Genomic DNA, 13,853 nt, shown 5'->3' with positions numbered 1-13,853 from the left:
CGGAAATTAGTTAAATGCATTTGTTGCATACTGACAGGAAACAAGGTTCTGAAGACGCTTTTCTTTACTCATGTGATATTATTTGCTGACTAATGAAATTGATTCCAAAAACCTTACCTAACTCTTGCTAAGGATATTAGAAAGTGATTGGAATACACCAACTCAAGAAAAACATTGGTGCTGTGAAAATTATTAGGGAAATTATTTATTTTATAAGAAACACACGTGTATGTTAGTTTTATAGTTTAGGAAATTCGTGATAGCAAATTTAAATGAATTGTCTTGTGTCTTTAGAGAAAAAATTTCTCTCAAAGTTAAATTTCTAATAATTCTTAAAACCATGCAAATATGACGCTTTCAAAAGTTGTTATAACTTTGATAAAGGCATTCAAAAAAAAAAAATTGTTAACAGATATATTTTGTACTTGGTAAGGTCATGTCTATCGCTCCTTGACCTTTTACGTAATATTGCACTAAAATTTTGCTATGCACAAGACAAATTTGCTAATACCAGCGGCTGTTATCTAAATATTAAGTTGGTCTATTATGTGATATCACTTATATCAGCTATATTTAGTGGGTTAAGAACAAACGAGAAGATTGACCAGGGTTAAACGTTATTAACCGGTCCAAAAGTTATGCAATATCTAATTATTGTGATAGATCATGTTGTTATCAAATTTAAGCTACGAAAATTAACATTAATTAGGCAAATGGTATATAGTCTTTTAAGTCTAGACCAAAGTTGCGTGGATATATAATTTTGTTCAAATCGGGTACATAGGCTTAGTAAGTTTTCATTATGTAAATGTGTTGTTGCACATGATTGAAAGATCTCACTAATTGTAAATAAAATTATAAACCAATTGGCGTACATATAACCTTCTCGGGTTAATCATTATCGTTCATATGGTGGTTTTAGTCATTAATTTAGCTTTATAAGCGCTTGAATTGTGAAAGTAATCGTGATCAAATCAAAACTAAATAAAGTGATTATTAATATTGTGATAGATGTTAACAAGTAAATTTATTTAATGTTAAATAAATATTATTTCTTATACTTTTTAGTGTTTAAATCTTAATTTCCATATCATCTACTAATACCACACAGAAAGAAGTTTTACAATTAGACAATTCGTACAAAAATTCTCAAACTTTCTATTTCAGGTCAAGCAGGTCACTCATATTAACATTCCTTTAATTATCAGCTTTATATCTTACCTTTTTCATTTCAAAACATGTTTTCTCTAAATATTTACTTAAATTCTGTTTAATCATTTAGCAAACTACAGCAGTAACCATAACAAACTATTCACAGTTTTGGATCGATGACGACGTTTCAAGTTCAAAAACTAAGTTGGAGGAGTTGAATCTCACTTGTTAAATCTAAGTGAAGAGACCACTGCTCCACTTAATCAATAGAACTCCCAACCTAAATCCGGAAAAATTTGACTGACTATGAAGATTCGAATAGCTTTCTTTGCATGGAAGAGTTAGATCTGGCAATTAAAATCATGCTAAGACCTATACCTTCCACCTGAAGATAACTATTACTCCTTGATATGGTCCTAACCAAATTCACTCAAACTCTTACCAATCTGTTTTGAAGCGTAAATTTTCTTGTCGATATCACTCACATGACTGATAATCAAGTGACGATAATTTCTACACGTATACAAGTTACCTTCGTCGACACAATATTATTTCAAACATTTTAAGAGCAAAATAAACTCACATTCAGTGAGAAATATGTTCCATTTTATCTTATCTTGGAGGATTTAACAACAAATGCCGAGTATTTAATTAGTGCAACATGACATTATAAAATTTAAGTAAATAACCTGCTTATACAAACTAAATTTGGTAGGTTTTTTCAACAGCAGAACTAGAAATACTGTTTTAGGAACAAAAGTAATTGATTTTCTTGTGTTGTTTGTTCTAAACATAGATAATAATTTGTTTAAGTTAGATAGCAGTTTATTAAACTAGAGGGTACTTTTATCTCTGCACCCATGTTTGATTTTTCCCAAAACTGATGAAGCTCCCAAAATGACTCATTTTAGTGCTATACACAATATAACATAATTTGACAAAAAAATAAATTACGAAAAACAATCTGATCTGTGATTAACTGGGTCTTTTTGAGACCTACTAAACTAACAAAAAATTTGTACCTAACAACTGTCCCAAATAGTCACACGTCACAATTTAACCAACCACACTATGGAAAAGGCACAAAAACCATAAATAAATGGATTATCACCAGTATTTATACCTTTTACACCTCTCCGGTATTGATGATATGAGATATCGATAACGTTTTTCCCAACTTCCAGTTAAGAGTATTTACTTAATGTACGTTCCACCAAAATATACAATTTGTCGATTTTTGTTTTAAATATTACGTGTACTGATAAAATTGAATTTGGGTTGGTATTGAACAAAAGTAAGTTGATGAGACTTAAAATTCGTTCTGAGACGTATGAATGTTAATTAGTGATTTTTAGATAACGCAGTATCAAATCTTTGCTTAATTTTATACATATACAGAGTGGTTTGAAAATGTTTTCTAAAACAATTTGATCTATATTAGAAGTATCTAAAATTTTCATAAAATCCAATGTAGGTCAAGTGGTTAGAATATTCTTTACGAAATGACTATGGTAATCATATGTTCAGCATTATCAAATTAATAATAGAATAGATAAATTCAATTGTATTATCCAGAAAGATATTTATTGATAGAACACGTAGTTGGGGATGGAGGGGGATAGTAAAACTTAAATATTTTCATTGTCATCAATATTACATCAACACATTGTATATTGATCTTCATTTATTTCATAACTCATTACAAGTTAGTTTCAGATAAATCTTAGTTTATAAGACGATTACAATCGGATTGAAAAACGAGGTGACAGTGGTGTGTCATTAATTTATATTTCGATAAGTGTGTGTGTATTTGTTTAATTTAACACACCTTTTATCAGGTAATTTTTATCAATGATGTTTGCACTGTCATGTATTCAGCAGGTTTAAAACGTGGCAATTAAGTCATATACAATTTTACCAATATACTTTGCCCACCAAACTTTTAAATTCTTGGTAACAATCATCAAAACAAACATTACTAACATGGTTCCTAACAAAAACAAAAATTTTAAAAATCATCATATGTTAAACTTACCTTTTAACGTCTCGACTGTAACGAAAATCGACAAACAAGTTTTGAAAAAAAAATTAGAACAAGAGTATTAAGGAGAAATGTGTGTATCGTAGATAAGAAAATCGCGTCGTATAAAGTATTAATTTATTGAAGGGCTTAAATTTGTCATAAACCATTTACAAGAAAATTGGTAACAGGTGGAAGTAAAATCGTTAAGATTAGCAAAGACACGAGATAAGATTGCAAACAATAAAATTGAGAACGTTTCAACAAGCTGTAGCTAGTCTAGTAGTAGTAAAATTTTAAAAATTTAAATATAATTTTTTGTTTTGTATCAAATTACATATCATAACTATAAATAGTAAAGCATATTTTCCAAATCAAATATTTGCTAAAATACCGTTTTTCTGTCAAAAATCAAACAAGAGTTAATAGAGATTTTATCGTGCAAAACAAATAACATGTAATAAATTGAAACAACATGGATTCGATAAAATTTTGGTTACTAAGAAAATTGATTGGTTTATAAGTTTAGAAAGATAAGTGGAGGATGTTGTTCAGGTTTTCACCTTCATGTCTGTTTGTCCACGTTTTATCTAAATAAACAGTAATTTTTAAGTCTAATCTATGACCCATTTTCAGGGAAATTAGTAATGAAACAAAATTAAGCAAAAACAAATTTTGTTAAATACTGTACACGTGTCGTAGGCATTGATTAAGTACCAGCAATTTCAAACATTTTCGGCATCATCAGCATCTGCTCTGTAGTATTCTTATAAAATAGAACGAACTTATTAGTTCAGGTGATCTTATTCTTTCAATCCATTTAACTGAGAATAACTGTGTTTAATCCATTTTTTTAACTGTAGATTTACCAAATAGTACTGAATTCAGTTAGTCAAAATAAAGTAAAACACAAGTATGTTGTGAAAATGAAAGTTAATTATTCTAACTTATTTTTGGGCTGTACTGGAATAGTTGAACACACTGTATTTGCTCTTCTATGCCTACGTTGAGTTTTACGTATTTTTTAAGCATTTTTTAGCAATTTTTTGGTCTGCCAAAATTAACCGAAAATTTTACTCAATTTATTATAAATCAATCAGCTTTTCAAATTTCTTGTACTGTTTCATGCATTCGTATTGCTCAGGAACAGGAATAATTAAAACTACATCACTTACAGCAACAATATACTTATTTATTGATACATATAACAAAAATGACTAGAAATGTACTACTAATTGCTTGAAAAAACTGAAAAAGCTAATAATTAACTAATTACAGGAGTAATACTATATACAAATATCACAAAATAAGAATGGCAATACTTTGAGAATTTCTGGTGAATTTCAAACTTTAGGATTTCAAGACGTGATTCAAATAGGCTATGTAACAAATAGCCAATCTGAGAATTTCGATTTTGGACAATTTTTTATCGGGCGGTAAAGTGGGCAAAAGTTTCCTCAATTCTGCGAAAGCTACGTTGAAAGCTTCCACCCGGATACGTTCTCTGGTGGCATGAGCAGTACGGTACTTTTGAGTGGCACGTCGTCGTCGACGTCTTTCCTCCCTGCTCAACATTGACATGTCGTTGCCTTTATCCCTGGAAAATAGTTTTCAATTGCATCAGAGTAACAGGTACTTGAACAACCTGTCGAATTTAGATTTCGGGAAATTTTGTTTAAACACTAAGTCCTAAACCAAACAAACAAAAACGATTATATTTATTACAGGTGGTTAAGAAATACTCTTATCTTTGTCAATATTTCATTTATGAATTAGAAATTTGATGGGTAAATATTAAACCAGGCAAATAAAGTATGTTGGTTTGTATTGCAAAATTGAACTATTTGAAACATAAAATCGTTCAAGTCGATATTAAATGACTGATGATTAATTCTAGAAATAAAATGCTTTTTGGGCTTACTTTCTTTTGGAGACCACGTTACTGCAAGAAGTAATCGTTTGTAGAACCTCCCTGTTTTCCATATTCATCATGTCATTGTCGCTGGAATTTGAGGGTGAGTACTGACTCTCAAAAATTTTAATTTTGACCTGGAAAAATGAAAAAACTCAGATAAATATGACTATACATGTTTCATCAAGTTATTTTCCCACAGACCGGCCGTGTCACAATAATCAAATTACAATTTGCGTCATGATTGATAGGGTTGTAATTCGGGGGTGTTAACTTGACGCACGTGTCCTTCGAATCCCTCTCGCGACAACATTACGCTCTAGGGACTTGACGGGTCCCTGTCCAATTCTCGGAAAGTGGCCTTATATTTTTCGATTTGGGTGGTTTTTAGTAAATTATTCAACACCTACATCGATAGAAACGTCAACTTTTATGAAAATATGGCAAATTTGATGCTGAATAAGTTAGGGAAGTGGCTTTTCCATACAGAACGAAACGTAGAAATTTAAATTCGTGTATTTTTTGTACTATTTAGTCACATCTATAGGTTGATAATAAAATTTGCAACAACACATTTAAGTATGTACCGGGTGACCCAATAATGTTCCTCGACCATATCTCATAATCTCATTTTCTCAATATTTCAGGTTAGGAACGAGAATTTGAAAAACGGTTTTCACTGGCCTATTTGGATTTTTTTTTGGAATTTGAGTCATGGTGTCAAAAGTAGCCCTCTGGCGGAGAAACATTCAACTAAATTAACTATATTTTGGTTGATTCTTATTGCCCAAGAAATGTTCTTTTCAACAATACTGAATTTGTTAAAATTGGTCAAACCGTTAAGAAGTTAAAGCAGGTTATTGCAAAAACAATTGAATACCTCACGCCATCTTTATTTTTGAAATAACAGAAATTTGTTTTTTACGAAAATGATAGATAAATTGGTTCGCTTTAAAAATGAGAAAAAAAAACTCTAGTTTATTGTGCAAAATTTATAGAAAATGCAATTTAAAAATTTAAGATGTCAGTTACGGCCTCTGGTGGTCATTTGTAGAACTTGAAAATATTTTCCAGCAATTCTTCATGACCGATTTACCTAAAAAAATGTTTACCCCAAAATCATACGACGAACGTAACGGCACCCTGTATTTTGTAATCCTATTAAACAGCTCAGAATATTCAATAAGAAAATAATTGCTCAACAAAGCTATAAAATATGGTTTTAGAGTAAAAAAAGTGTTAATACAGAAACTGTTATACAGGGTGAATTTTTAGTTCTGCCTCAAACTTAGACAAATAAGAAGTTTCATTTCAATAACAAAACTTAATTGAATTATTTAACTTGAATTTTCAGTGCTATACGCGTACATTTTAAGACTTATGTAGTAGAGAACAAAGCAGACAAAAAAATTGTTACTACAATGACATCAGGTAAAAACAATGGTGCCTCTTGTAGTAAACGCGAACATTATAAAGTTGGTATCTAAAAAACAAAAAAATCATCTAGTTTTTTAAAAATAATTAAAACAACTTTTGTCTGTTAAAGTTTGACGCTAAGCTAAAAAATCCCCTTTAATAATCACAATCAAATCTTATCATAAAGCTCTAGAAACATTTTTTTTTAACAGGAAAATGAAAGTGAAGCAGAAAAGAACAAGGATGATAACCCGGCGACACGTGTTTCTGCTTTTTGGCTTCAATTTTTTATACAACATTTTGAGAACCTATCTGTAATATAAAAATAATTTTTTGACCACAACCCCTGTTTTAAAAGCTACGAAATGAAGTAATCAAACATAATATCATCATTACCTTTTTTTAAAATCCGTCAAAAACCAAACGCTTTGTAAACTTTACACTTGATTAATATCACTTCACTCACCAACCTGCTGGGTTGTACTGAGATCAAAATCAGCGATAAGGGCAGATTTCACAGTTTTCTCTGCACCCTTAAACCCACCCCTCGCGTCCAATAGCGTGGCTACGATGCCACGAATCCACCCCCTAATCAATAGTTTCCATTGTTGTCGTTTAATTTATGGGAAAATGGGTGGTGACTGTTTTAGCCCTGATTGGTTTCTGAGATTTGAGTAAATCAAATATTAATGAGGCAATGAAACGAGGTTGGAATGAAAATGTTGGTTTTTATGTTAATATTGCAGTTTTTAAAGCAACAAATTTAAGTAAAAGTAGTAAAATAAGTAATATTTCGAGTTCGTTAAAAATGAATGACAGGTGTATAAAAAAAACCAACGTTTCACTTACATAGTGAAACTAACCATCATCAGTGCTTCTGTTTCGTTTGCAATGCACAAAATTTGGAAAAAAAACGTTTTTTGACTATAAATGTTTCTTAATTGTCCATAAGTATTTCAAGTATGAGCAACTATGAGATGACTATATGAAACTCTTTAAAATAGAACTAGTTATATGAAGATAGCTATATGAATGGCATTTTTTCGATTTTTTCTAAACTGGAAAGAAAAATTGGTGCAAACTTTAACTTGCTGAACAATTCATTACTTCAGATTGTCTGGTACAAACAGACATAATCATCAACCCCTTAACATTTAGACTTAATCAATCAAAATTTTGACTTTTTTTAATTTAAAAGACCACGAAAACGCGTGCCACCTAACCACAGAAGGGCCGCTTTATAAATATATTGTCCTTTCGCTATTTACAAAGGGTTGACGGTTTCTTTTGTTGTATTGTTTGTTCTGACGTTGCGGTAAACAGAAAAGAAATAATAATAGGGGGTGGTTTTTGTTTTGGGAGGTTTGATGCCATATCCAACTAACTTATGTAATTCAGTGGTCCATGTTATAATCTCTTCCAAAAATTTTATTTAGTTTTAATATACTTCTACTCACAACAATACAAATTTTCTGTTTTTAGTGCTTCAAAATTATATGTGACATTAAATTGGGTTTTGTTATTAAATTACACAAATCGTATTTGCTGTACTTAAAAAAAAATAATCACTTTTGAGTTTCTGTATATTTTAAAGAAAATCTAGCTTACGATAAGTTTATTTGTTTTTCAATCAGCCAATCTCAAGTATTTTGTGTACTAGTCCGGTTGATATACGTAGATTGTTTGCTAAGCAATATCATAATTTAGTTTTAAGGGCTGTTATCAAACATTATTTGACACATTTTACGGTTTTTACTGTGAAAACATGCCGCTGAATTATTACATAATTTAATTATCAAATAATAAAAATAACTTCATATATCTAATGCGATCAGAACTTTGTTTTCGTAACGTTTAACCCTTTATACAGACTATTATGCTTCGGAAAAGGAATAAAAACTGGAAACTTGCAGGCGCTTCTGGCTCCGGGCTGTTTAACCGTCAAATTAAATAACTAGCTTTTCCGAACATCTGGGACCTCGCCCCCTTAAATCTGCATCCCTCGGGAATATCGTCGCAGCGTTCTGGAAATAGTCTCTGGTGTAACAATTTTGTGTTTATTGCCACAAAAATCATTTCTCAAACCGTTCAATTGTTGTTTAAAATACACACTAATCGTTAGATTAGCAGATTGTTTCGGTCCTAAAATCTTGAAATGATCAAATCCATTCTGGTTGAAAGTTGTGAAAAACATAATAATAAAAACTCAAACCCATATAACATATGGAATGCTATAAATCAACGTGTCTAAAAGGGCATTAAAAGATTTACATGGTGACTTAGTAAGGTTTTTTTAACTTCCCTTATTACAAAAGATCATCATCTGTCACAAACTAAAATAAACTTGCATTGTATATCTGCCATGATTAATGGTACTTACACAGCATTAAAACAACTAAGCATTCGAAAAATCTGTTATTCTTTATTTACACACATCATCCCCTTTTTTATTTTAATTGAGGGTGGAAAAAACACAGTGATGTGATGTAGAAAATTCTATCTATTTCTTTGACTATAATAATAAGTAAAAGACATACGCCAATGGAAATTCAATCAAACAAGTGGGAGTAAGGGAAAATAAAATTAGTAGAAAAGTACAGAAGGTATAGTAGGTTTTTTACATGGTCCATCGATCTCCTCCCCATTATATCCGAGGCGGATAATAAAGGCACGTGTCAGAGTGTGAGATTCAATTGTGTTCGGGTGTCATTACACGCATTAAGGGTGGCAGAAGGGCTATTCTATGGCTAACAGTCCTTATATAAGCTGGATAAGTTAATATCGTTACTTTTAGCTTTCCAAGAAATTTTGTAACTTTAACTAACAAACCATAATACTTAAGCATTTTCCTACAATAAAAACATAATTTTTATTAATTTATCATAAGTTATATCAAATAAAGTATCCCTTATGGGAAAACCAGAGGGTGGTTTTAATTGGTCACGCTCCATCCCCTTTTGTCAGGCTGACTAGAGCCGTTTAAAGGGATTATCCTAACATGATTTGTTATCGCGCCTTAATCCATGGATATTCGAAAGGATCTAGCAGGTGTTTAAATCGTTTTTAGTGCTACATACTATTCCCTTTAGTCATATAACTCAACAAATCTTTCAAAATATAGTCTCAAAAAACTAAACCTATATGTACTTTAAAATTGAAACAAGAAAGAATGTAGTGGTATGTCCCTAAAAGTGTTTCGTGAATTAACCACCTGGCGCGTATATACTGTAATTGGATTATGTTATCTCTTTCTTAATGCAAAGCACTAAAAAGAGAAAGAAGCTACAATTGTTGCATTTGACAGAACCCAGCGCCCATCCGTCAATAACACTACTTTAACTTAACCTCAATAAACAAATTTTATTATTTGAACAAAAGTAAATTTAATTGAATTGGCTCAGTTTGCTACTTAACGCACTAGTTAAACATTTTACTAATTTTATACAATATGTCTCAAAGACGAAATGGTGGTAGTAGAAGCCAACTGACTCAAGAGTCTGAAGAAGTTGCAGATCCCACTGAAATTGTGAATAACATGGTCAGATACATAATAAATAGAGCCGGTACGCATTCCACGATAACCAGATCTGAACTTGTTCGTAATGTGATCCTTAAAGCCAAAGTTAAGTTTGATGAAATTATTCAACAAGTTACAAATATCCTGAACAAGGTAAGTGTATACTAAAATATAGGCAAATCAGGGAGGGGCAGCTGCTGGTACATTTGTAGGTGTATGGATACAATCTAATACTCTGTGACACACAGAGAGGTAAAGAAAAACATTTTCTAGTTAGTAATAGACTGAACCCAATTAGTGAACCTGATGAAGAACCGGATGATTATCACAAAGTCTTGATATTACTAATTTTGTCTCACATTTTCATGTCTAACAATGAAGTGACAGATTGTAAGTATACTTCTGTCATAATGGTAATTTTATTAGATAATACAAACTGAATAGTCCATCACTGTGAACTGCACTTCTATTAATTTTAGCATCCTTATATGCATTTTTAAAATCTTGTGGTATTGATGTTGATGTAAGACACCCGATTTTTGGCCTAGTCAAACCATACATCAACAAGGACTTGATTAAAGAGCATTATTTAGTGTGTGAAACTGACACAGTTTCATATAAACCAAAATTCAAATGGGGTGTCAGAGCACAAACTGAAATATCTGAAAAGAAAATTTTGGAATTTGTTTGTAAAGTAAGTTAATTTGATGATGATTACATTTCAATTTAGTTTAAGAAAGTTGATATTAGAACTTAATTTTAGATGTACAAAAATATAACTCCAGAGGGATGGACTGCACAGTTTCAAGCAGCCAGACAGCAAGGGTTTCAGAACTACCAGGAAGATGCTGGTGAACCTATGGATCAGGAATAGTTTTTGCCATTGTGCATAAAACAATCCAAAGTTTATAAAATATTATTTATTTATATAAAAAATTACTATTATTTTGCAGGTATAAAGTACAATAATAATAACATAAGAAAAGTACAAGAGTAAAAACATTCCAAATATGTTTTCTAATAAAAATATTAATTTTTGTAAAAAAGTGTTGTTATCTACATGCCATTGTAAGCTGGTCCGCCGCCACCTTCAGGGACAACCCAGTTAATATTTTGTGTAGGGTCCTTAATATCGCAAGTTTTGCAATGGATGCAATTCTGAGCGTTTATCTGTAGTCTTTGTCCTTCTCCAGTTTCCAAAGGCACAAATTCATAGACTCCTAATTGAGAAAAAAATTAATTTTTTAAAAGAATAAGTTTAGAATGAAATATACCTGCAGGGCAAAAACGTCCTTCAGGACCGTCAAAAACTGACAAGTTAACTTTTACGGGCACCGTGTCATCTTTCAAGGTCAGATGGGCGGGTTGGTCACCCTCATGGTTAGTTCCTGTCAAAGCCACTGACGTCAGTAAATCGAAACTAATTTTACCGTCAGGTTTTGGGTATTCGATAGGTTTGCATTCTTTGGCTGGTTTCAGTCTTTTATGATCCGGATCTAATACAGCTTATTGTTATTGAAAACCAATCAAGAACAAAATCTACATTTACCTCCGTGTTTCAAGGTCCAAGGTTCTCTGCCGCCAAGAACAACGGAAAATCCACCGTAAGCCAAGCCTCCATACAGTCCTAAAGGAGTGTGAAAGCTCGGTCTTATATTTCGGACGGCTTTTAACTCTTTATGAATCCAGCTATTTCGAAATTTATCCTCGTAACTGAATGGTTGAAACGCTTCGGTTTTCTGTTTTTCTCCGTGTATTGTTTCGTAGACGCTTTCCGCGGCCAACATACCGCTTTTCATGGCGTTGTGAGTTCCTACAGTATGTTTTATTATTGATGTATGTATTTAACTTAAAACTACCTTTAATTTTAGGTAAATTGATCAGTCCAGCTGCACATCCAACCAAACATCCGCCAGGGAATGTCAGTTTAGGAATGCTTTGAAAACCTCCTTCAACTAAGGCCCGGGCTCCGTAGGCCACTCTGGTACCGTCCTCAAAATAATGCTTAACTGAAGGGTGATGTTTAAACCTTTTTAAGTAAAAAAGTTCAAGTGATAAACTATGACATAGTAAAAGTTATGGCAAACCTTTGGAATTCTCTGAAAGGACTTAAGTAGGGATTGGTGTAGTCCAACCCCACTACGAATCCCACCGCTATTAACGGAGTATCCTCGTTCAAGTGGTATAAGAAGGATCCACCGTAAGTATTTTTATCTAGCGGCCATCCAATTGTATGTTCCACTCTACCAGGACTATGTTTTTCAGGATTGATCTCCCACAATTCTTTTAAACCTGTAAAAATAGATGTTATATTGTATTTTTACAACTATATAATGTAAGACAATTTACCTATTCCATAAGTTTGATGTTCTGAATTTGTCCGTAAATCAAATTTGTTAATAATTTGTTTACTAAGATGCCCATGACATCCTTCAGCAAATATAGTGCATTTTGCATGTAACTCCATTCCGCGCTCAAAATTTTCTTTAGGACTTCCATCCTTTGCTATACCCACATCATTAGTGGCAATCCCTTTCACACTACCGTCTTCGTGGTAAAGAATTTCAGAGGCCGCATAACCAGGATATATTTCCACTCCCAATTCTTCCGCCTGTTCTCCAAGCCATTGCACCACATGTCCTAACCTTACAATATAATTCCCATGGTTATACATGGGAGTTCCTGCAAAAATTCTTACTGTTAGTGTTAATCTGGGTAATTTAAAAAAAAATTACCTGGGAAGACCGGAATTGGAATTCTACCGCTCCCAGTAAGAAAAGCGAATTTATCATCCTTTACAGGAGTTTTTAGGGGTGCTCCCTTGTCCTTCCAATCAGGAATTAGCTCGTTTAAAGCGGTTGGTTCTATAACGGCACCCGATAAAATGTGACCACCCACTTGGGAGGCTTTTTCCACTAGACAAACCTGTTTCACAAAATGATCATTACAGTTAAAAATGTCTCAAAAGTTGTATATGTGAAGGTGACGGACCCTAATTTCTTTCCCATCTTTTGCCGCTAATTGTTTAGCCCTTATGGCGGCGCTCATCCCTGCCGGACCACCACCCACAATTAGAATATCCGTTTCGTCGGCAAAACGTTCCATTTCCACATCTAAAATAAGTGAACTAATTTTAGTATCATTAAAATTGATTTAATGATTTTACATGATTAGTATGGTGATAAAGCTTTTCCTTACACTTTTAAAACATGATAGTAAGTAGGTATTGCCACTGGGTTAATTAATTTGATATAAGACAGATTTAAACTGATACTCACCTTTCCATCTTGGATCTTTGTCCCTTGAATGTATAGTGTAATGGGTAGTAATTTTGGGAAACTGGTCAGAATAACATCTTTTAAAGTACTTGATTTGTTTTGCTGAAAAAGAATTATTAATGAAAACAATATGTGCTGTTCAAAGGTCATTCTACTAAGTATATTTAAAAACTGAAAAATCTTGCATAATTCAAAATATTCTCTATACTTTACCAACAATAATTTAGAGTTATTAATACTGAAGTAAAAAAGAAATTAAATTAAACCTTTTTATTGTTTATTATTAAAAAATCATATTAATGGTTATGTAAATACTTACCGACTTTAATTGAACTTCCCAAGTTTAAACTCATTGCAAAATATGATGTACCAAACTTAAGTAGCACCATTAACCGAAAACCATTAAAATTCGAACTAAAAGTTGGCACAAATTTAAAAGAAAATTAAAATAACAAACTCAATGCAATTTTTATTTACCTCCACTCAACCCATATGTTTTGGTGAACTAGGTTTACCACGCAAGCTCGTCTCTACAACGTTGCCGGATATACCAAAAAT

The 13,853-nt window shown here is 32.1% G+C and overlaps 3 protein-coding genes across 4 annotated transcripts; 1 reads left to right on the top strand and 2 right to left on the bottom strand.

Annotated features, from left to right (window-relative positions):
• Window positions 1-4,343: 4,343 nt before the first annotated feature.
• On the bottom strand, window positions 4,344-7,315 carry LOC145731029 (helix-loop-helix protein 1-like). The gene is made up of 3 exons (XM_081982599.1): window positions 6,897-7,315; window positions 5,094-5,221; window positions 4,344-4,769 (listed from the first exon to the last, which is right to left on the bottom strand). The coding sequence occupies exons 2-3, from the start codon at window positions 5,162-5,164 to the stop codon at window positions 4,523-4,525; spliced, it is 318 nt and encodes a 105-aa protein (XP_081838725.1). The 5' UTR covers window positions 5,165-5,221; window positions 6,897-7,315; the 3' UTR covers window positions 4,344-4,522.
• Window positions 7,316-9,807: 2,492 nt separating this feature from the next.
• On the top strand, window positions 9,808-11,063 carry MAGE (necdin, MAGE family member). Of its 2 annotated transcripts, none has more exons than XM_081982588.1 (4): window positions 9,808-10,170; window positions 10,230-10,407; window positions 10,497-10,711; window positions 10,768-11,063. In XM_081982588.1, exons 1-4 carry the CDS (start codon window positions 9,949-9,951, stop codon window positions 10,870-10,872), a joined length of 720 nt encoding a protein of 239 aa, XP_081838714.1. In that variant the 5' UTR covers window positions 9,808-9,948; the 3' UTR covers window positions 10,873-11,063. The 2 variants fall into 2 exon arrangements, with proteins under 2 accessions (XP_081838714.1, XP_081838713.1); XM_081982587.1 differs by having other exon boundaries at window positions 9,813-10,170; window positions 10,781-11,063.
• Window positions 10,923-13,791, bottom strand: Etf-QO (electron transfer flavoprotein-ubiquinone oxidoreductase). The gene is made up of 11 exons (XM_081982553.1): window positions 13,773-13,791; window positions 13,615-13,709; window positions 13,296-13,397; window positions 13,009-13,130; window positions 12,753-12,942; window positions 12,367-12,699; window positions 12,105-12,309; window positions 11,877-12,046; window positions 11,567-11,830; window positions 11,292-11,513; window positions 10,923-11,237 (listed from the first exon to the last, which is right to left on the bottom strand). The coding sequence occupies exons 2-11, from the start codon at window positions 13,682-13,684 to the stop codon at window positions 11,074-11,076; spliced, it is 1,842 nt and encodes a 613-aa protein (XP_081838679.1). The 5' UTR covers window positions 13,685-13,709; window positions 13,773-13,791; the 3' UTR covers window positions 10,923-11,073.
• Window positions 13,792-13,853: the final 62 nt, after the last annotated feature.

Source organism: Ips typographus, linkage group LG6, assembly GCF_016097725.1.
Source record: "Ips typographus isolate SLU linkage group LG6, UJ_Ityp_2.0, whole genome shotgun sequence".
Taxonomy (NCBI): domain Eukaryota; kingdom Metazoa; phylum Arthropoda; class Insecta; order Coleoptera; family Curculionidae; genus Ips; species Ips typographus.
Note: the sequence above shows the minus strand (reverse complement) of the source record. Positions and strands in the feature narration are given on the sequence as shown.